Below are 23,097 nucleotides of genomic sequence, written 5' to 3' on the forward strand. Positions count from 1 at the left end.
TCCTGATTTCAAACTATATTACAAAGCAACAGTAATCAAAACAGGATGGTATTGCCATAAAAACAGGCACACAAACCAATGGAATAGAATCAAGAGCCCAGAAATAAACTCTAGCATATACAGTCATCTAATATTTGACAAGGGAGCCAAGAATACTCAATGAGGAAAGAAGAGTCTCTTCAATAAACAGTGCTGGGAAAACTGGATGATCACATGCAGAAGAATGAAATTGGACCCCTAGCTTACACTACTCACAAAAATTAACTCAAAATGGATTATAGGCTTAAACATCAGACCCAAAACTGTAAAACTCCTAGAAGAAAACATAGGGAAAAAGCTCTAGACATTGGTCTTGGCAATGATTTTTTGGATATAACACTGAAAGCACAAACAACAAAATAAAAAATAAACAAGTAGGACTACCTCAAACTAAAACGCTTCTGCACAGAAAAACAAACAACAAAATGAAAAGGCAACCTATGAAATGAGAGAACACATTTGCAAACTATTTATCTGATAAGGGGTTAATGTCCAAAATATATGAGGAACTCATACAATTCAATATTACAAAAACAAACAACCTGATTAAAAAACCGGCAGAGGAAACGAATAGACATTTTCAAAAGAAGACATACAAATGGCCAAGAGATACATGAAAAGATGCTCACCATCCCTAATCATCAGGCAAATACAAATCAAAACCACAATGAGATATTTCCTCATGCCTGTTAGGATGGCTATTATCAAAAAGACAAGAGATAAGTGTTGGTGAGGATGTGGAGAAAAGGGAACGCTTGTGCACTATTAGTGGGAATGTAAATTGGGACAGCCACTATGGAAAACAGTATGGAGGTTCCTCAAAAAATTAAAAATAGAACTACCATATGATCTAGCAATCCCAGAGAAAGAAGATGTGGTATATATATACAATAGAATATTTTTCAGCCATGAGAAAGAAGGAAATTGTGCCATTAGTGACAACATGGATGGACCTTGAGGGCATTATGCTAAGCGAAATAAGCCAAACAAAGATAGACAAATACTGTATGATATCACTTACATGTGGAATCTAAAAAAGCTGAACTCACAGAAACAGAGAGTACACTCGTGGTTGCCAGAGACTTAGGAGTAGGGGAAATGGGGAAATATCGGTCAAAGGGTACAAACTTCTATGAACAAATTCTGGAGAACAAATGCACAGCATGGTGACTATAGTTAACAACATTGTATTATATTCTTGAAAGTTGCTAAGAGAGTATATCTTAAATGTTCTCATCACAAAAAAGAAATGGTAATTATGTGAAGTGATGCAAGTGTTAACTAACCCTACTGCGGGAATCATTTCAAAACACAGAAGTGTATTAAATCATCATGTTGCACACCATAAACTTACATAATGTTATATATCAATTATATCTCAATAAAGCTGGAAAAAAATTATAATAAAAAAATTAAACTAAGAGCTACTTCAAAAAAAAATCATTACTGCCCTTCTAGGACTTCAAAAGGAAAAAAAGTTTCAAAAAATTAATCTAAAAGAAATCACATGATATTCTAAAAGTGCTCTGTTCCACTGGTCTGTGTGCCTGATTTAGGGCAGTTTATTCACTTATAAACTCAAAGAATCAAGAGCTGCTCTGATTGTCTCACAAGACCACTGTTAGATACAAATAAATAAAACATGTAAAAATGATTAACTGCAGAGGGAAAAAAATATAAAGTGTTTTAACAAGGAGGAAAACTAATTCAAAAGTAAGATATATTCTCTAATGAAACCTCAAAAAATATCTTCACTGCACACAGGAACACTATTTGTATGTAAAAACAAATCCTTTTAAATTTTGCAAGTTAGCTTTTCTTTTTCCTTAAAAAGTCTTTTGAATTATCATCAGCTAGTTTTAATATACTTAAATATTATATTAAAATAATAACCCATTTACATTGTCTGAGAATAGGGAGACACAGCCTTTTGGAGTCAGATATAACTTGGACCTGAACCCCAGGTCTGCATTTACTAAGATATATCTATCGGGCAAGTTAATTTTTCTAGCTGTGCTTCAGTATCACCATCTATAATCTGGGATTAAAATAAACCTCAAGTTATGAAGATGAAATCGGAATTTAGCTGTGGTGTTTGGCACTTAGTAAGCCTCCACGAATATTATTCACCTCCACCTCCAGCCAAAAAAAAAAAAGATTTTTATAAACAGTCTTTCCAGATAGCAAATTTCCCTACATGTCACCATCCTTGCGGCCTCACCTTTAATACTCCTCTATCTTTTTTGGAGGTAATATCCTCTCCCCGTTCAGCAACAGCTGCTGCTGGACTTCCTCCACTGTTCTTGGCACCTTCGTCAGTAGTCATTGTCTTTTATCAGTAGAAACCTGCTGAGAAGAAACATATTTTAGCTAGGAGAAATACCACTTCTTTATGCATCTTAAAATTCTCCTAGGAACTGAGCTTTATCTGACCTAAGATTTACTTAGGGCCAATAAGGTTAGACGCTAAAAATGAAAACAAAAGCATTTGCTATGATCATGTATTGATGCCATGAGGCATGTAAATAAAACATCATCCAACTCTTTAATTTCCCACCCAGCTCTGATCCCAAATTAGGGAGTAGTACAAGTCAGGTTTGGTAGTGATTATATTCCTTAACATGATTACACATTGAGAAGTAGTCCTTTCAGAACTCTGAAAACGTCCTTTTCCTGTAGCCATATTCTTGACAGAGAATTAAGAACTTATCAGGTGATCTGACAAAAGAAATGACAATATATCATAGTGAAAACCAGGATAGGCTCTGGAAGCTAACAGACCCCACTCTGAGTCCTAGCTCCAACAAAATCTGTTTGACATTTGCAAACTTACTTCACCTAGCTGAGCCTCAGTTTCACGTCTATAAAATGGACGTAGTACACTGTTCATAAAGTTACTGTGAGGCATTAATGAAATAATGTACGTTAAGAGATTAGCACAGAGTCATAATTTAAAGATATAAGCACTTATCATGATTATTTTTGGGTCTTCTACATGGCCACATTTTTCGTTTCCTGCTCAAAATCCCTTCAGAATGAGGTTCTTCTCTAGCATGGCATTCAAGGCCCGTCACAATCTGATCCTAACCTCTTTGAGGTCTAGCTTCTACTACTTTCTTTCATGCAGCTCATGCTCTAGCCAAACCAGACCAATTCCTCTCCCATAACAAGCCCTGTGCTTTCCCATCTCCATACTTTTGGCCACTCTTCCTCTTCTTCCCCAAATACTCCTCCCCCTCAAATGTCACCTCCATCATACCAACCTTGACTTTATACTTGGAGGTTGTCTGCCCTTTTCTGTACTTCCTTAGCTCTTCCTTTGATTTGCTGTCTATAATATATTTATAAGAAGACACATTTGCTGGATTTAACAGATCCTTGGGAGCAAGGGCCATGCGTTGTTCATATTTAGATTCCCTAGAACGCCCCTACCTTTTAGACTTGTGAAACAGAAAGCACAAGGAACTTGGAGCTCCTCACAAGCTGTTTGATGCTGTATATTTTAACTTCTCTAAGCCTTTTCTCCTTACCCGTGTAATTTTTTTTTTTTATTTTTTAAAAAATTTATTTATTTCCCCCAAAGCCCCAGTAGATAGTTGTATGTCACAGCTGCACATCCTTCCAGTTGCTGCATGTGGGACGTGGTCTCAGCATGGCCGGAGAAGCGGTGCATTGGTGCACGCGCCCGGGATCCGAACCCGGGCCGCCAGCAGCGGAGCGCGCGCACTTAACCGCTAAGCCACGGGGCCGGCCCTACCCACGTAATTAGAATAAAAATAATATCTACTTTCACAGAGTGATCTTCTAGGTTAAATGGTATAATGTTTATTTAAAAAGTATCCTATTCCAATGTTAGCTCTTATTATCGGTCACCCAACTGACACTTTTTCATGCAAGGCAAACCAACGTTACAACAGGCTAATCAACAGACAAAACAGAACACACCTCGCTGACCACTGCCATGATTAATTCCACACTGCTCTCCCGGTTGTGCAGGGAAAGTCAAGGATCAATCACTTCTACAGCTATTCCACATTGGGCTAATAATGGACATAGGGCTCCCTAAAGTCACCTGCTGGACTCTCCTGTCTACACTTTTGAAAAATGTCTTAGTGATGCAACTGATAATTAGACAACTAAAACATATTGCAGTGTTTTAATTCATTTCCAACTGACCTAAATTTACTTCAGTGTCAGCAAAGACACAAATCAAATTTTGCCTAAAAATCTTCAAAAAGAACACCAAAAACCAGGGGCTAAGCCTAAGCCTCTTTGCTTTATTTTCTAGTACAGTTTATACCAAACAGAAAGACCCAAATGCTTGGCTCAGGATAAGAGAAAGGCCAGAACAGAGCATTCTCAAACAAACAGCAAAAATTAAGTACCTAGTTGTATGTGATGCTGAGATAGGTAATTAGGAAAGTAAGATAACAGGGTTGGTTCCCCGCTTCTAGTAACCTACCACTCACACATCTCTGATGCACAGGAACTTGTAGAAGGTACCCTCAAAAACAGGGGGGAAAAGATCTATATATTTGGGGGTCACAGACCACATCCCTGGAAAAATACATACACACATAAAAATTTCCCAGGGCTTCACAGACACACTGATATACCAGTAGACCCCTGGGGAAACCCTGGATTAAATCAATGAGCACATTAAAACCACCAGGTGAAAGGTTATTAGGGAACAGGACAGCCATACGGTCTCAAAGCATGAACCTACAGACTACTTGTTATTAAAAAGGGAAAAAGGGCTTTCCAATGAAGTGATCTGACAAATATCCCCTTAACACAAGTGATCTGCATCATGACCAAACTCTGCATTATCAATAACAGACCGATACCACTGTGCCTCCTGACGTACTGTGATGGGAAGCATACACGTGCTATTCCTACCAAAAATTTTTAACCTGAAACTAACCAAGAAGAAAAGACAAAATTAGGTTGTGGAACATTCTACAAGACAACTGGCCCAGACTCCTCCAAATGTTAAAGTTATGGAAGGCAGGAAAAAAATAGAAGAAAGACAGGGGCTTTTCCAGTTTAAAGGAGACTGAAGAGACACAACAACCAAATGTGATGTGTGATCCTTGGCTGGACCCTGGATTAGGGGGACAAAGAGTTATGAAAGTACATTTTTGGAAGAATTAGAAAAATTTGGAAAACAAGCCATACACTAGATTATTATTACTGTAAAATGTTAGCTTTCTGGAGTGTGATACAGTATTGTGGTTTTATGTAGAATAATATCCTCATTCTTTGGAGAGACATGCTGAAGTAATTAGGGGTGAGGGGTCATGACGTCTGCCACTTACTTTCAAATCATTTAAGACAGAGCAGGAGTGAGCACAAACACCACAAAAAAACTAAAAACAAAGCACTGAGAAAGCATGACCACAACACATCCAAAGGCAGTGCCTTTCTTTTGAATGCTCATCATTTCCGGATCAGCTAAATTTTTCAATGAAAGTATTGTCAATCAAAAAACATTTTCTTTTGGTTCTAACCCTGCCCTTTGGAAACAATGGCAATTAAAATTCAGATAAATAGGGAAATTGTATAAGTTGATTTGCTAGCTTTACAAGTCTTATTTGATAAAGGAATTTGCTTTTCATTTCTGGTTCTAACCCTTCAAGAGATGCAAGCAATCTTCGTAATCTCAGAGAATGGTTCTGAGTACTATGGAGTCCATATGAAAAGGGGTATTATAAATAATTAAAACACAAAGATAAAAATAACAATAAAACAAACTGTTTTGAACTTTCAAAGGCAGATAAATCTGGAAGAATAAAGAAATAAACTGAACTTTCCAAGTATTTCCCTTTAATTCCAGTTACGCTATTTGGGGTATAGATTCTTGTAAGCAAACAAAACAAATTTAAAAGAACTTTTTCCTTGATCTAGTGTTACATGAAAAAAGGCAGTAAGAACAGACAACTCCTAAAAACCTATAAGACACACTGAGAAAGTTTCACTTTTTTCATTAAGACAGCCTTTTCTTCTTTCCCCTATGCTAGGTTTATTCTGGATTTAAAATCACTATGTAGCTATGGATATTAATCTATGACAAAGCTTACTGTTCTGAACCGTCCAAAGGGGGGAAATTGCTACCCAGTACATCAGAGAGGGAACACACAGTTCGTTCTGTTATGGACATGCCAGATAAGCATGCCCTCTCCAAACTGCTAGTCAGCAAACACCTGAGACATAACAGAAAAATGAGACTACGCTTAAAATTTCATCAACAGTGTCCTGAAAACTTCAGTTAACATAACTAAATTGTAAGATCTCCCAAATGAGAAGTCATATTAAAGCTCTACCCACTAATTCCCCATGTATATTACTTACTATCTTGTTCTCTTTGTTAAAATATAGATACCTTGTATCAAAAAGCGCCTGTCTAACAGGCACGTTGTCAGAAAGAAGACAAAAAAATATATTGGAACTGGCTACTTAGTTAGAAGCACAGAAAATTACAGCAGCCTTCTTTGTAAGTATTACAGATGTCTGGACCATAACAGCTTTCAGCCTCCCACAACTAAAACACACAAGGAAAACACAAGAAAAGAGGTATACCTAGGGCTTGTAACTGAATGTTATATAAGTGCATCTTAACTTTGAAAATATCTGTGTAAGGATGAACTGGAAAGCCCTTATTTACTTTCAGCCCCAGGCCTCTCACAAACATTCATACAGTAACACAGGAGTGTCAGGAGAAGTTATCTATTTATAGACAAGACATACATACGAGAGAGATAAATATGCACACAGAGGAAACAAGATCACATATAAAGATAGACTATACATCTACATGAAACAGCACACTATATTTATTCATTTACTTTCCCCCAGTTAATTTCCTTCTCTACATCGGGGTAAGGAATGGGGAGATAATGAACAATACCCCTACACGTGCTCAAACATTTTTTCTCCTTTAAAAAAGACACCTGTGAGAAAATATACAAATGGCCAATAAGCTCATGAAAAGATGCTCAACATCATTAGTCATAAGGGAAATGCAAATCAAAACCACAATGAGATACCACTACACACTTATTAGGATGGCTATTATCAAAAAAGGAAACATAAGTGTTGGTGAGGACGTAGAGAAACTGGAACCCTCATGCATTGCTGGTGGGAATGTAAAATGATGTAGCCTCTGTGGAAAAGTTTGGTGTTTCCTCAAAATGTTAAACACAGAATTACCATATGATCCAGCTATTCCAGTCCTAGGTATACACCCAAAAGAAGTGAAAGCAGAGACTCAAACAGACACTTGTATACCAATGTTCGTAGCAGCATTATTAACAACAGCCGAAAGGTGGAAACAATCGAAGAGTCCATAAACAAAATATGGTGTGTTTACATAGATTATATATTATTATTAAAATGAATATTATTCAGCCATAAAAAGAGATGAAATTCTAATCCATGCTACCACCTGGATGAACCTTGAAAACATGATGCTAAATGAAATAAGCCAGACACAAAAGGACAAATGTTATACAATTCTACTTATATGAGGTACCTAGAATAGGCAAATTCATAGAGACAGAAAGTAGAACAGAGATTACCAGGGGCTGGGGGCGGTGGGGGTGGTAATAGAGAGTTGTTGTTTAATGGGTACAGAGTTTCTGTTTGGGAACATGGAAAAGCTCTGGAGAATAGTGGTGAAAATTGCACAACAATGTGAATGCACTTACTGCCATTGCACTGGACATTTAAAAATGGTTAAAAGGGTAAATTTTATGTATATTTTAACACAATTAAGACAAAAAAAAAAAAAAGAAAGAAAAAAATCTGAGGCCAGAGCAGACAGAAATTAATTTAACAGAATGGTCAGCCAGACTTAACTTCTCTCTTGAATCCTCCTTCCTTCTCCTTAATTGAGGATGCCTTGCACATTCCCAGTGCACTTCCAAAGTTCTGAATCGAGCCTCCAACAGTAACTGCTGCACCAGTTCTTCAGGGACCAAAGGCTCTGCGATGTCCAGTCATGAAGACAGAAGAGAAAAGAGAATCCTAAATACAACTACCATTTTGTAGCTACAAATTATTTCCTCCTTCATTGTATCTCTTAGATACAACCAGTGCTTTGGTAAACTCACTTTTCTTCTCAGTACAAGTAATTACTGAAGAAAGCAAAGTTAATAGAACAGATTTACAATTACATCTGTCACTGATTACTTACTTGGATGAATTACCGTTCTTAAATAAGTAGGAGGCAAAGGGTTATATTAGTATTAGAGCAACAAAAACATCTAGAAAATATTAGACCATCCAAATGTCAAAGGTTGAAAGACAGTACTAAATTATCAACTTTATCCCTCCAAGACGACACTGGAATGACAGAAAAATTTGTAAAGCTCTAACTGAGCTAAACAAGAAAAGCTGAGATCAGGCTTAAGGAGAGAATAAAGAAGAGCAAACTGCCTTCTAAACACCAACAGCTCTTCCCAAGGAACAGCTCTTCCCAAGGGAGCCTGGGGTCAGCATCACGAACAGCGGGAGTGGGCCAGAGAGAGTAAGCAAAGAGCCACATCTGGGGAAGAGAGCAGAAGCTGTGTTTGCATCAGTCAGGCCAGGTAGGCTTCTTTCCCTCCCTAGCGCACAAGGTGGCTCCCATTTTTCCCTATGGAAGATGTAAGGATTTTCTTTATTCTGGGGTTCAGACATATCACCAGGATATATTGTGGTATTAGTCTTCTTTCCTTAATTCCTGCAGGGGCCTTGATATCCTGGTTCTTAATTGCTGAAGACAAGTCTTTGGGGGATCTCAGGGAAGTTCCTACCATTATTCCTTTTCCTTCAGTGTCTGTCCTCTGCTTCTAGAAGTCTTATTAGACAGACTTTGGACATCTTGGTTCTATCCTTCAGGTCTCTTAAACATGTTTCTAAACCTGGGATAAACATTAGGATCACCTGGGACACTTTAAAAAGCCACTGATGCCTGGACGCACTCCCAGAGAGTCTGGATTTAACTTCTGTGGTGGGGCCAGGGCATCAGTGTATTTAAAAAGCATCTCAGATGATTCTAATGTGCACACAGGGCTGAAAAACATTGGGCTTTCCTCTCGGATCCCATCTTTGTCTTTTTGCTCTATATTCTAAGAGATTTTCTTTGATGTAATTTCTAGATCACCATTTAGTTGTCAACTATGTCCATTATATCACTTAATCTGTTCAAAGGTTTTTTTTTTTTTGTGAGATCAGCCCTGTGCTAACACCTGCCAATCCTCCTTTTTTTTTTTTTTTTTTTTTTTTGCTGAGGAAGACTGGCCCTGGGCTAACATCCATGCCCATCTTCCTCCACTTTATATGTGAGGTTTCCACAGCATGGCTTGCCAAGCAGTGCCGTCGGTGCATGCCCGGGATCCGAACCAGCGAACCCTGGGCCACCGCAGCGGAGCGCAGGCTCTTAACTGCTTGCGCCACCGGGCCGGCCCCTCAAAGGACTTTTTAAATAATATTTTTGACTTCTGTATACTCTTTTATTATCTGATTGCTCATTTTTCTTAGCACGTTCTTATTTATTTATTTTTTTTGCGAGGAAAATCAGTCCAGAGCTAACATCCATGCCAATCTTCCTCTTTTTGCTGAGGAAGACCAGCCCTGAGCTAACATCTATTGCCAATCCTCCTCCTTTTTTTCCCTTTCTCTCTCCAAATCCCCAGTATGTCATAGCTGCACCTCCTTCTAGTTGCTATATGTGGGATGCTGCCTCAGCATGGCCGGACAAGCGGTGTGTTGGTGCGCGCCCGGGATCCGAACCCAGGCCACCAGTAGCGGAGTGCATGCACTTAACCGCTAAGCCACGGGGCCGGCCCCCAGCACGTTCTTATTTTGTGAATGCAATTACCTCTCAAATATTTGAAGATTTTACTTAGAATAAAATAGGACATCTTCTATGAATAAGTATTTGACTAAAATTTTAGGGAAAAAAAATTGCTGATTTTGTGTATCCACTAGCATCTCCCAAGGGCACTAGGCAGTGGTAAAGGCTGAGAAAGTTAAGAACTGGAAATAAGAGAAAGGTAGCGTAGTGTGAGTATAAGAGTTAAGTAGAAGGGGAATGCATAAAGATGCAAAAGTGACAGGTGAGAAGCTTGATACCTTGCACTAGGCTTCTAAAAGGGAAAAAGTGAAATGCTTTAGGTGAAAGGGTAGTGGAGCACAAAGGCTTAAAAAAAGAAAATAACTAGACAGGCTTAAATACACAGGGGAAAGGAGAGGAACAAAAAAGTAATCATTCAAGAGTAGGAAGAACAGAGGCCAGCCCGGGGACGTAGAGGTTAAGTTCGGGGCACTCTGCTTTGGCGGCCTGGGTTCGTGAGTTCGGATCCCGGGCGCAGACCTACACCACTCATCAAGCCATGCTGCGGCGGTGACCCACAGACAAAATAGAGGACAGAATGGCACAGATGTTAGCTCAGGGTCAATCTTCCTCAAGCAAAGAGAGGAAGATTGGTAACAGATGTTAGCTCAGGGCCGATCTCCCCCACCAAAAAAAAAAAAAAAAAGAGTAGGAAGAACATAGGCATAGATCTGTTCATCAATTAGACATTTATGGATTGCTTAAGTTACAGCTAAATTAACTGTATGGCTAAATAAAAGTATTCTAAAGTTTTTCCTCAAGAGGATGGTCATGGGAATGTTTAAATAAAATTTGGCAAATTCATACTATAAAAATATTATGCAGTCTTTGAAAAGGATGAGGTAAATCTATACAGTAGGGAATCATTTAGCTAAGAGTCTACACACCAAGAGCATCCAAACAATTGAATTGAGAAAGGATTTTATAAATGTTCATCCATTAAAAAAGAATATCCTTGTAAAAATGAAGTGTATTGTAACAGTACATAGTATCCGGTGATGATCTGGTCCTCTAGGCTGTAAAAAAAAAAAAAAGTCAGTTCATGATGTCACAATGGGATAACACATATGATACAGACAATGTGGTATATCATAATTACTTTCAGCAACCAACCACGGATCCTAGCTGTTTGTAGATTTTGGTGTGTGCAATCATTTTAGAACACTGGATTACAATTATGTAGATGTTACATGCTAAAATGTCTTTTTCATCATTGTTTCTTCCTTAGAGTTAAGACAGCTAAACTCTGAAATATTAATATGGAACAAGTGAGGTCTTAGCTATTCCAGGTAAACAATTTTCTAATAATGTCATAAAAAGATGGAAAGATGTCCTAGATGTGCTATTAAGCAAATGATGAGTTGCAGAACAATTTGTAATATATCCTATTTTTAGGAGGAAAATAATGTATATGTGTGTATACATCTGAATATATATACAAGAAGTTTGGGAAGATACTCACTGTTAAAACAGTGTTACCTCTGGAGAATGAGATTTGGGAGAAGGGGGTATAAGAAGGAATTTTCACTTCTTAAATTTTATTTTGTATCATTTAAATAGTTTAACACTAAACATGTACTACTTTCATGATTTTTTTTTTAAACTTAGGACAAAAAGATGAAATATTTCATGGTTCCACTCATCAGAACTTTTTCTTCTTTCTGTTCAATTTAATTTAAACATTTTGGAGGGCCTTCTACGCAGAGGAAGAGAACTCTGGTTGAGCGTGAGGTGCTTGTGAGATACCCAGAAGGCAGGCAGAGACAAGGCCTGAGCTCAGGAGAGAAGCCTTGATGAAAGTTATACATCGGGGAGTTATCAGATTCTACGCAATAAAGATAAATGTCTAGTTGCAATTACTACTAAGTAAATAAAACAGCAGTTCTCAAACCTTTAATATCTAAGCCTCACTTCTGATTACTAGGACTCTTGGCAGTACAGCTGAACAGTTTAAAAAACTCAAACCATCACTGAAGAAGTGAGCAATATTACCAATAATAGATTAAAAAGATCTCGCGGCACCTCGAAAGCACTGTTCCTCTCATTGTTATTTAATACCATACCATTGTTCAGATAAAACCATTTCCTGCTCTTTTCCCTCTGAGGCAAGCATGTGAATCCTTCTCTGGTACTTTGGCTTCATGCGGGCCCTCTTACTTCTCACTATAGGTGTGGCCTGCTCCACACCACATCATGTCACCCCTTAGCTCAAAGGTGCATCTGATACATATGACTGTTAGACTGTGGCAGAGACTGCGAGTAATCCTCAGTAATCCTTTTCTCCACTTCTTCCTTAGTAATAAAACCTCCACTTTTTAACTGGACACGAAGCTTCCCAGAATAAAGCCCCAATTTTCTCCCTTGCAGCCAAGTGTTGGCCATGTGACTAAATTCTGGCCAATGGGAATGTAAGGAAAATATATCCATAAAGGGGTGGGTAACCAGCTCAGAGGGGAAGAACACTACAAGAAGTAGATATCTGAGTTTAAAGCTGAAAGATAAGGAGCCATTCACCTATTCATTCATCAAGTATCTACTGAGCACCTACTATGTGCCAGGCACTGTTCTAGGCAATGGAGATACAGCAGTAAACAGAAAACAATCTCTGTCTCCATGGAACTTACATTCTGGCAAGGGTAAAGACAGTTAAGAGTAAGCCTCTATTACTTGTTCACATTTTGAGAGAAAAATTCAATTTCTACCTGTGCCACAGTGGTAGATTATTAACCTGGGTTAATTCACTTGGGCCAAACAGTCTGATTCCAAGTCTGCTGATGATTTCTAAGAACGGGCCAACAAGGTAACATATGACAAAGGTCGTAAACACTGTATAGGCAGAGAATATGTCCTTCTCATTTTTGTACCCCCACCACCTAGTATAAGTGAATGGCATATAGGAGGCACTCAATAAACACTGAAATGAATTGTGATTTTCAAAAGCAGCCAATATAGACAGTAAAATATCAAACACTATAAAGAATCAGTGCTGAACTATCATTAGCAGTTAACTGTATTTCTTCTCTAAATCTACTCTGAAAAATCTAATCTGGAGAATTATACCATACCTGAGTATTCAACTATAAAAGTAAAAATAATATTGTTTTAATCAGAAGCAGTGGCTATTAAGAAAACCCTAGCATAATTAATATATCTCTGAAGTGCGTTGAAAGTATATGTCTATACATACACATAGCAGATGTAAACTGTGGTCTATATTAGTAAATGTTGTGTGTACAATTGAACAGAATATGCATTCTACTTGTGTTGGGTAGAATGTCATATAAATGTCAATTAAGTCAACTGGTTGATAGTGCTGTTTAAGTCTTCTAAATCATTACTGATTTTTTTGTCTACTTGTTCTGTCAATTATTGAGAGAGAAGGTACTAAAATCTCCAACTATAATTGTAGATCTCTTTCTCTTTTCAGTTCTATCAGTTTCTGATTCATATATTTTGAAGCTCTGTTATTAGGTGCATAAATATTTAGGACTATTAATTCTACTTGATGAATTGACCTCTTTATCACAATGAAATGACCCTCTTTATTCCTGGTAATATTCTTCACTCTAAAATCTATTTTGTCTGAAATTAACATAGTTATTCCAACTTTCTTTTGATTATGATTAGTGTTAGCATGGGACATCCTTTACTAACCTTTTACTTTTAGCCTATTTGTATCTTAATATGTACAGTAGGTTTCTTTTAGGCAGCATAAGTTGAGTCTTGCTTTCGTACCCAATCTACTAAGCTCTGCCTTTTAATTGGGCTGTTTAGACCATTTATATTAATGTAATTACTGATATGGTTTGGTGTAAATCTAACATCTTATGATTTGTTTTCTATTTGTCACATCTGTTTTTTGTTCCCTTTTTCCTTTTGGATCTCTGGGTTTACAATTTTTATCAAATTTGGAAATTTTTGGCCATTGTTCCTTCAAAATTTTCTTCTGCACCTCCCCCCTTTTCCTCAAGACTACAATTACATGTACTACAATTACATGTAGGCCACCTTAAGTTGTCCCACAGCTCACTGATGCTCTACTCATTTTTTTCCTAGTCTTTATTTCCTTTCTGAGTTTTATTTTGGATAGTTTGTATTGCTATGGTTTCAAATTTACTAATTTTTTTCTTCTGCACTGTCTAAATTGCTGCAAATCCCATGTAGTGTATTTTTCATCTCACACGTAGTTTTCATCTCTAGATGTTCAATTTAGGTCTTTTAAATGTATTTCATATCTGTTAACATTCTCAATCTTTCCTCTACTTTCTTGAACATATGGAATATAGTTATAATAACTGTTTTAATGTCTTTGTCTACTAATTCTATCATCTGTGTCATTTCTGGGTCTGTTTCTATTGATTGATCTTCCTCTTCATGGGGTATTCTTCCTGCTTCATTACAAGTCTGATAATTTTTGACTAGGGGCCAAATGTGAATTTTACCTTGGTGAATTTTACCTTGCTAGGTATTTCTGCATAACTATAAATATTGACCTTTGCTCTGGGATGCAGTTAAGTTACTTAGAAACAGTTTGATCCTTTTGAGGCCTGTTTTTAAGCTTTGTTAGAAGGGATCAGAGCAGTCTTCAGTTTAGGGCTACATTTGTCCCACCACGGAGGCAATACCCTTCTGAGTACTCTACTCCATGTCCTGTGACTTCTGAGGTCTTTCTTCTCTGGCTGGTGGGAACACAAACTATTCTCAACCCTAAGAAAGAATCAGGGATTGTTCCCTCTAATCCTTTTGGGCAGTTCTTTCTCGGCTTCAGGTAGCTTCCACACAACACATGCACTGACCAGCACTCATCTGAAGACTTAAGGGGGACTCGCTGCAAACCTCTGGAGTTCTCTCCTTGTGTGGCTCTCTCTTCTTCAAACTCTAGCCACCTTGGACTCCAGCACTGTCTCCTCAACTCAAGGAGATTGTTGGGCTCTGCCTCGGTTCCTCCTCTTTAAGCTTCAACCTGAAACTCTCTTCAGGCAGTAAGCTAGGATAATTGTAGGGTTCCTCTGTTTGTTTCCACTTTCTTGGGGATCACTGTCCTGTGCTGCCCGTTGTTCAGTGTTCAAAACTTCATATTTTTTCTGGGGTTTTTGTTTATTTGTTATGTGATTACAGTCAAGAGAGTAAACCCAATTTCTGTTATTCCATCTTAGCCAGAAGCACAAGTCCATCAGTATATTTTTAAACCAGAAATAGGGAGACACAGGGGAAAAAAAAAAAAGTATCATGAATGCAGTTTCAAGCGGGGAAAAAGTATCTGATAAACACTGTTTAGAACAAATTTTTACAGTTTGAAATTTGAAGGGTACAGTTTTTCCACAACACTACAAAAGTCAAAGCCTGTAACTAATGATGATAAACCTCTCTCCTAAAAAGGCAGGTACCTTATTTTAAAGGTTTTAACTGAAGACTGCTCTGATCCCTTCTAACAAAGCTTAAAAACAGGCCTCAAAAGGATCAAGCAGTTGAAACCATGGTTTTGTGCATATTTCTGGAAATCTAGATAATTGCAGTATCTCGTTTTTTTCTTTAATCTATGTGAGAAACGATTCTTTTAAACCTTACAAGAAAAAAATGAAAAAATTATGATTTTACATTTCCAAAGGCCATTAATAAATATACCACAGTTAAAAGAAATCTGAGTTAAAAACTGTTTTTCCCCTTCTTTTGATTCATTCAACTGAAAAATATACAAGAGAAATCATCTTAGTATTTCAAAGTCATAATGCTACAAAAGTTGGCTTGCAGTAGACACCGGTATTAATAGTCTTTAGCAGGTCTATAAAACTTGCTTTTGGTGTGGAACAAACCTCAAATGGACCCCTATTATATACCTATAAAGTATTTCAATATACCGAGATTTTAACACTGCTTAAACTAGAAAGAGAACCTCCAAACTATTTAGAACACACACACCCTGCAGCGGCACTTCCAAACAACATGAACAGCAGTCTGTCACCGACCACACTGCTTGCTTCTCTGTGCCTATCTAAACTTTTAACTAGCCCTAGAAGATCTCTGCCCTTCAAAAGCATATAATTTCATAAGAAAACAACATAAACAGATGCCAAAAAAGTGACAGAACACAACAGGGGCAAAAAAGGGAGTAAAGAGCTCTGCTTAGATGACTTTCTTTTCCTCCTCTCAAAATCACTTTCCGTCAGTGTCTTCTGTGGCTCAGACTGCATTGTCTGGCTCCTTGCCCTCATGCTGCTCAACCACCATTCATTCCATTTATCAATGGCAATTACACGAACTAGTCAGATTCCCAAAATTTCACCTAAAGGATTCTCAGGAAAATCCTAAGCCCTCTAGGGTGTGAGGGAGGGCTTTTAATGGAGAGTGAGAAAGCAGAGAAGAAAGTGAAGGAAACTGATTGGAGAGAGAAAGGAGATTTCAAGGAGGTGAATGCTAAACTTGAGACTGGCTCATTCTAACCACAACTTTATACCCCAGCTCCTCACCTTCACATACGCTTCCTGGAAAGTTAGGTAACTCTGGTTTTTATCTACAGAGCTAAGAGTTGCCTCTTGAGTTAGAAAATTATTCTATTAGCCAAAACTTAGTTAAAATTATAGGTGTAATATAGTTATATATTACAGAAAGCTTGGGAAATAAAGAAAGGAAAAAAGAACCATAATCCCAATATTACAATTTAGGGGTACTTTTTTTTAACAGAATTTATTTTTTAGAGTAGTTTTAGGTTTACAGCAAAATCGAGCAAAAAGCACAGAGCTCCCACATACCACCAACACGCAGCTTCACCCACTAACAACATCCCCCACCAGAATGGTACGCATTTGTTACAATCAATGAACCTACATCGACAAATTATTATCCAAAAGTCCATAGTTTACATTAGGGTTCACTCTTGGTGTTGCACATTCTATGAGTTTTGACAAATGTATGACATGTATCCATCATTATACGATCATATAGAATAGTTACCCTGTCCTAAAAATTCTCTGTGCTCTGCCTATTCATCTCTCCCTCCCTGTAACCCCTGATCTTTTTATTAATTCTCCACAATTTTGCCTTTTCTAGAATGTCACATAGTTGAAATCATACAGGATGTAGCCTTTTCAGATTGGCTTCTTTCACTTGGTAACATACATTTAAGGTTCCTACATCTCTTTTCATGGCTTAAGAGCTCATTTCTTTTCAGCAATGAATAATATTCCATTGTATGGATGTACCATGGTTTGTTTTTTTTTTTTGAGGGACATCTTAGTTGCTTCCAATTTTTAGCAATTATGAATAAAGCTGCTATAAACATGTGTGTGTAGGTTTCTGTGTGGACATAAGATTTCGGTTTATTTGAGTAAATACCAAGAAGTGCAATTGCTGGATTGTATGGCAAGAGTATGTTCAGTTTTGTAAGAAACTGCCAAACTGTCTTCTAAAGTAGCTATACCATTTCCCATTCCCATCAGCAATGAATGAGAGCTCCTGTTGCTCTACAACTCACCAGTGTTGTTAGTGTTTTGGACTTTGGCCATTCTAATAGGTATGTAATGGTATCTCATTGTTGTTTTAATTTACAATTCCCTAATGACATATGATGTGGAGCATCTTTTCATATGCTTATTTGCCATCTGTATATCTTCTTTGGTGAGGTGTCTGTTCAGGTCTTTTGCCCATTTTTAAATCAGGTAATTTAATTGGGTTATCTGTTTTCTTACTGTTGAGTTTAAAAAATTCTTTGTATATTTTGGATAACAGTTCTTTATCAGATGCATCTTTTGCAAATACTTTCTCCAGTCTGTGGCTTGTCTTCTCATTTTCTTCATAGGGGTATATTTTAACAACTTCTTTTTTTCCTCCATCCATCACTGTACGCATGTGACCTTTTACCCCCTTTCGCCCTCCCCCCTCCACTCCGGTAACCGCCAATCTGTTCTCTGTGTCTATGTGTGTGTTTGTTGTTGTTCCGGTTGTTTTATCTTCCACATAGGAGTGAAATCATATGGTATTTGGCTTTCTCTCCCTCTATCTGACTTATTTCACTTAGCATAATGCCCTCAAGGTCCATCCATGTTGTCGCAAATAGCAAGACTTCATCTTTTTTTATGGCTGAGTCGTATTCCATTGTGTATATATACATCACATCTTCTTTATCCATTCATCCCTTGATGGGCATTTAGCTTGTTACCAAGTCTCAGCTATTGTGAATAATGCCATAGTGAACATTCTGGTGCATATACCTTTTCGAATTAGTATTTTCATGTTCTTTGGATAAATACCCAGAAGTGGAATAGTTTGATATGATAGCACTATTTTTAATTTTTGGAGGGATCTCCATATTGTTTTCCACAGTGTCTCTACAGTTTAGATTCCCACCAGCAGGGTATGAGGGTTCTCGTTTCCCCACATCCTCTCCAACACTTGTTATTTCTCGTCTTTTTAATAATAGCCATTCTGACGGGTGTGAGGTGATATTGTAGTTCTGATTTGCATTTCCCTAATAATTAGTGATGTTGAATATCTTTTCATGTGCCTGTTGGCCATCTGTATATCTTCTTTGGAAAAATGTCTGTTCAGATCCTCTGCCCATTTTTTAAATTGGGTTGGTTTTTTGTTGTTGAGTTCTATGAGTTCTTTATATGTTTTGGATGTTAACCCCTTATCATACATATGATTTGTAAATATCTTCTCCCAATTGTTAGGTTGTCTTTTCATTTTGTTGATGGTTTCCTTTACTGTACAGAGCTTTTTAGTTTGATGGAGTCCCATCTGTTTATTTTTTCTTCTGTTTCCCTAGCCTAAGGAGACATGATATTCAAAAAGACACTGCTAAGTCCAACGTTGAAAAGCATACTGCCCAAGTTTTCTTCTGGGAGTTTTATGGTTTCCGGACTTACATTCAAATCTTTAATTCATTTTAATTTTTGTGTATGGTATAATAAGATAATGGTCTACTTTCATTTTTTTGCATGCGGGTGTCCAGTTTTCCCAACACCATTTATTGAAAAGTCTTTCCTTTCTCCATCCTATGTTCTTGGCTCCTTTGTCGAAAATTAGCTGTCCATTGATGTATGCGTTTATTTCTGGGCTCTTGATTCTGTTCCATTGATCTGTGTGTCTGTTTTTGTGCCAGAACCATACTGTTTAACAGCCTTCTTATATGCATTTTTTCATATAGTTGCAATCATAGTGTATATATTTTATATTCTGCTTCTTCCTAGTCAACACTATATATATTTTAAATGTTATTTTTGTCTTCAAAACCATAATTTAAAATGATCACATTATATTCTATTGAATGCTCCCCAAACTGATCAGTTCAACACAATCCTGTCAAAACTTGAGCTGGCTTTGCCGCAAAAATTAACAAACTGATCCAAAACTATATATGGAAATGTGAAGGACCCAAAATAGCCAAATTAACCTTGAAAAGAACAAAGTTGGGAGGACTCACACTTTATGGTTGTAAAACTTACTACAAAGCTACAGTAATCAAGCTAGTCTGGTACTAGGATAAGGACAGATACATAGATCAAAGGAATAGAACTGAGAGCTGAGAAATAAACTTTTATACTTATGGTCAATTGGCATTTGAAAAGGATGCAAAGACACTTCAATGGAGGAAAGAGTAGTCTTTTCAACAAATGGTGCTGGGACAACTGGATCTCCATATGCAAAAGATTACCAAGTTGGACACCCCACCTCACAACATATAGAAAAAGTAACTCAAAATGGATCAAAGACCTCAATGTAAGAGCTAAAACTATCAAACTCTTAGGAGAAAACACAGGGATAAATCTTTGTTGACCTTGGATTACACAAGGGTTTCTTATGTAAAACTGAAAGCACAAGCAACTTAAAAAAAAAAATAGATAAATTAGACTTCATGAACGTTAAAAACTTGTACTTCAAAGGACACCATCAAGAAAGTGAAAAGCAAATGCATAGGATGTGAGAAAAATTTTGCAAATCATATATCTGAGAATGAGACTGCATCCAGAATATATTAAGAACTCCTACAACTCAATAACAAAAAGACAAATAACCCAATTAAAAAATGGGCAAAGGACTCAGACATTTCTCCAAAGAAGATATACAAATGGCCATTCAGTACGTGAAAAGATGCTCAACATCATTAATCATCAGGGAAAGCAAATCAAAACCACAGTGAGCTACCACTCCACACCCACTAGGATGGCTATTAGCAAAAAGATAGATAATAACAAGTACTGGCAAAGATGTGGAGAAAATGGAACCCTCATATGTTCCTAGTGGGAAAGAAAAATGGTGCAGCTGCTTTGGAAAATAGTCTGGCAGTTCGCCTAAAAGTTAAACAGAGTTATCATTTGATCAATAATTCTAAGAAAAATGAAAACATATGTCCACACAAAAACTTGTACGTGAATGTTCATAACAGCATTATTCATAACAGCATTATTCATTACAGCCAAAGAATAGAAACAATCCAAATGTCCATTAACTAATGAATGGATAAACAAAATGTAGTATAGCCATACAATGGAATATTATTCAGAAATGAAAAGCAATGAAGTACTGACAACATGCTACAATATGGATGAACCGTGAAAACGTTATACTAAATGAAAGCCAGACACAAAATGCCACATATTGTATGATTCCATTTATATGATATGTCTGGAATATGCAAATCCATAGAGACAAAAAGTAGACTGGGGTGATTGCCTAGGGCAATGGGAGAAGTAGGGAGTGACCGCTAATGGCTAATGGGTTAAGATTTCTTTTGGGGTGATAAAATGTTCTTAAGTGGGATAATGGTAATAGTTGCACAACTATGTGAATATACTGGAAATTACTGACTTGAATAGTTCTAAAGAGGTGAATATTATGCTATGTAAATTTTATCTCAATAAAGCTGTTATCAAAATTATTCTATTGAATGGATGGACCATAATTCATGATATACATTGCTTTCAATTTATCTATACTACATAACACTGCTATGAACATTTTTGTGCCTAGGCTTTTATCATATAATTAAAAGTATGGATTCTTGGAATAGTCTGCTTCAGTGGGAATCTTGGCCTGACAACAGCTGCATGATCTTGGGCAAGTCACTTAACTTCTTTGTGCCTCATTTCCCCATCTATGATATGAGGTTAACACTATTCACACCTCTTAGGAGTCTGAGGATTGAATTAAGTAAATTAAATTTTCATGGTCCCTGTCACATAGTAAACTTTCATCATTAGTAGTAGAGGTAGCTGTTATAATTCTCATTCTGGTTTGTATTATTTTCTTAAAATGATTTCCAGAAGTGGCGTTACTAGGTCAAAAACCATGAACATTTATGCGTCTAAATACATTTTGCCAAACTACATTTCGAAAGGGCTGCGCTAATATTTCCCGCCAGGAGTAAATATATGAGAGAACCAAGGTAACCATGCCATCACCAACAACACACTATACTAAAATTTTGTTAATTTAATAGGCATCTCACTTTGTTCATTTTTGCTGCTTTTGGCCCTTAGAGGCTTGAAATCCAATAGTTTTCTAATTATCCCATGAATCCCACACACCATGAATACACACTGAATGTGAAATGTGTGCAAGACCGTATATTGGGGCTACAATGGAAAGTGAAATGAGTAAGGCCAAGGATTTTGTTGAGGTAAGGCAAAGAAACATTTTAATTCAAGATAACTATGATTCAAAGTATAAGAGAGCTACAAAGTATTTATAAGAGTAAGGAAAAGATGGCAATTTATAAAGTAGGGAAAAGATGGCAGTGTTTGAGCTGGTTCTTGAAGGACAGGCATAGTTTCAACTGGCAAGGGTGTGGCAAGAGTAAAACCAAGGCTGGTATAAAAACACAGCACATTCTGAGACTACTGGTGTGAGTACCAAGTGGCTACGGGAGGGACTGGCGAGAGATCATGGCACAGGGTACTCTCGGAGCACAAAGAGGATTCTCTAAAACAGAGCCAATGACCATGTCATGTGAGGGGAGGGTTTCTGACCGGCAAACAGCGTGCAGAAAGACACAAAGACACGAATCATCATGACACATCCAGGGAACTGCATGTAATCCAATTTGGCAAAAGTGAAGGGCACATGTGGGAAGGAGGCAGATAATGCTAAATAAATAGGCAGAGGCCTGACTGTGAAGGACCCTGTGTGCCAGAATAAAGCATTTGAACTTTATTCCAAAGGAAATAGAGAACTGGAGCATTTTGAAGAAAAGAAGTGACAATCAGACCAGTCTAAAAAAAAAATTACTCTGGCAACACTCCAATGGCTTCCCATCTCACACAGAATAACAACCAAAGTCCTTCTTATGCTTAAAACCCTACATGCTAGTCAGTGGCTATCTCCAAAATTATTTCCTATTGCTCCTCCTCTCACTCATTCTGCTTTTGTGTGTTACATTGGCCTTCTTGCTATGCCCCTCCTCAGGGCTTCCGCATTTGCTGTTCCCTCTGCCTGGAACTCTTCCCCCAGATAGCGACATAGTTTGCTCCCTCACTTCCTTCAGGTCTCTGTTCAAATACTTTCTTATCAGAGAGGCCTTCCTTATTACCCGATATAAAAGAGCAAGAAACGACAGTAATCACCCCTGCCATTTTTTTCCTCCACTTACCACCCGGCACATATATTTATTTGTAAACTGCCTGCCTCTCCTTACTATAGAATGTAAGTTCCATGATGGATCCTCTCAATAACCCTATGATATAGGAACTGTTATTGCCATTTCCAGATGGCGAAATTCAGGGGCATAACACTGCCTGTGAGCAGAGGAACCAGGTGGAAGGACTCCTAGGCCTGCACTCCAACCATTTCACATACTGACTCTGTAGTAGTAACAGGTCTCTGACTGTGGTTCTAGATTATCTCCTGTGAATAGGCTCCATCCTGACAAGCACTAAGATAGTAAAAACTCTAAATTCACATTATGTGCTTCTAAAAAGATATGGATTCTTATTTGTTATTAGCCAAGTTTCAAAAGCCAGGAAACATTTTTTAAATGATCAATTAAAATGCCCAAGGTATCTGGACTTTTATCTATCCAACAAAAAGCTGTATTTTTTCTTGTTTAAGACCCACATATATTAAAACAAGATGAAAAGATTCTATGAAACTAGAATGAACTTAGCATATGACACCAAAGCTACTTTTTCAAGACCTTTTGTCAAGTATAATATTCAACTTCAGGAAGAAAATTAACTCCACCTTTA

The 23,097-nt window shown here is 37.4% G+C and overlaps 1 protein-coding gene across 7 annotated transcripts in view; it reads right to left on the reverse strand.

The window, feature by feature from the left end:
* Positions 1 to 23,097, reverse strand: part of FKBP5 (FKBP prolyl isomerase 5) — a 105,159-nt gene that overhangs the window by 62,990 nt on the left and 19,072 nt on the right. For 3 of the 7 annotated variants that reach the window (XM_087438508.1, XM_087438511.1, XM_087438512.1), the window contains exon 2: positions 2,261 to 2,385. In XM_087438508.1, coding sequence (XP_087294634.1) covers positions 2,261 to 2,365 — 105 coding nt within the window. In that variant the 5' untranslated portion in view covers positions 2,366 to 2,385. Of the gene's footprint in view, positions 1 to 2,260; positions 2,389 to 6,119; positions 8,024 to 23,097 lie in introns of all 7 variants that reach the window. The other 4 variants (XM_087438507.1, XM_087438509.1, XM_087438506.1 and 1 more) reach the window with 3 other exon arrangements.

Source organism: Ceratotherium simum, chromosome 13, assembly GCF_057802395.1.
Source record: "Ceratotherium simum simum isolate JZ-2026a chromosome 13, ASM5780239v1, whole genome shotgun sequence".
Classification (NCBI taxonomy): domain Eukaryota; kingdom Metazoa; phylum Chordata; class Mammalia; order Perissodactyla; family Rhinocerotidae; genus Ceratotherium; species Ceratotherium simum.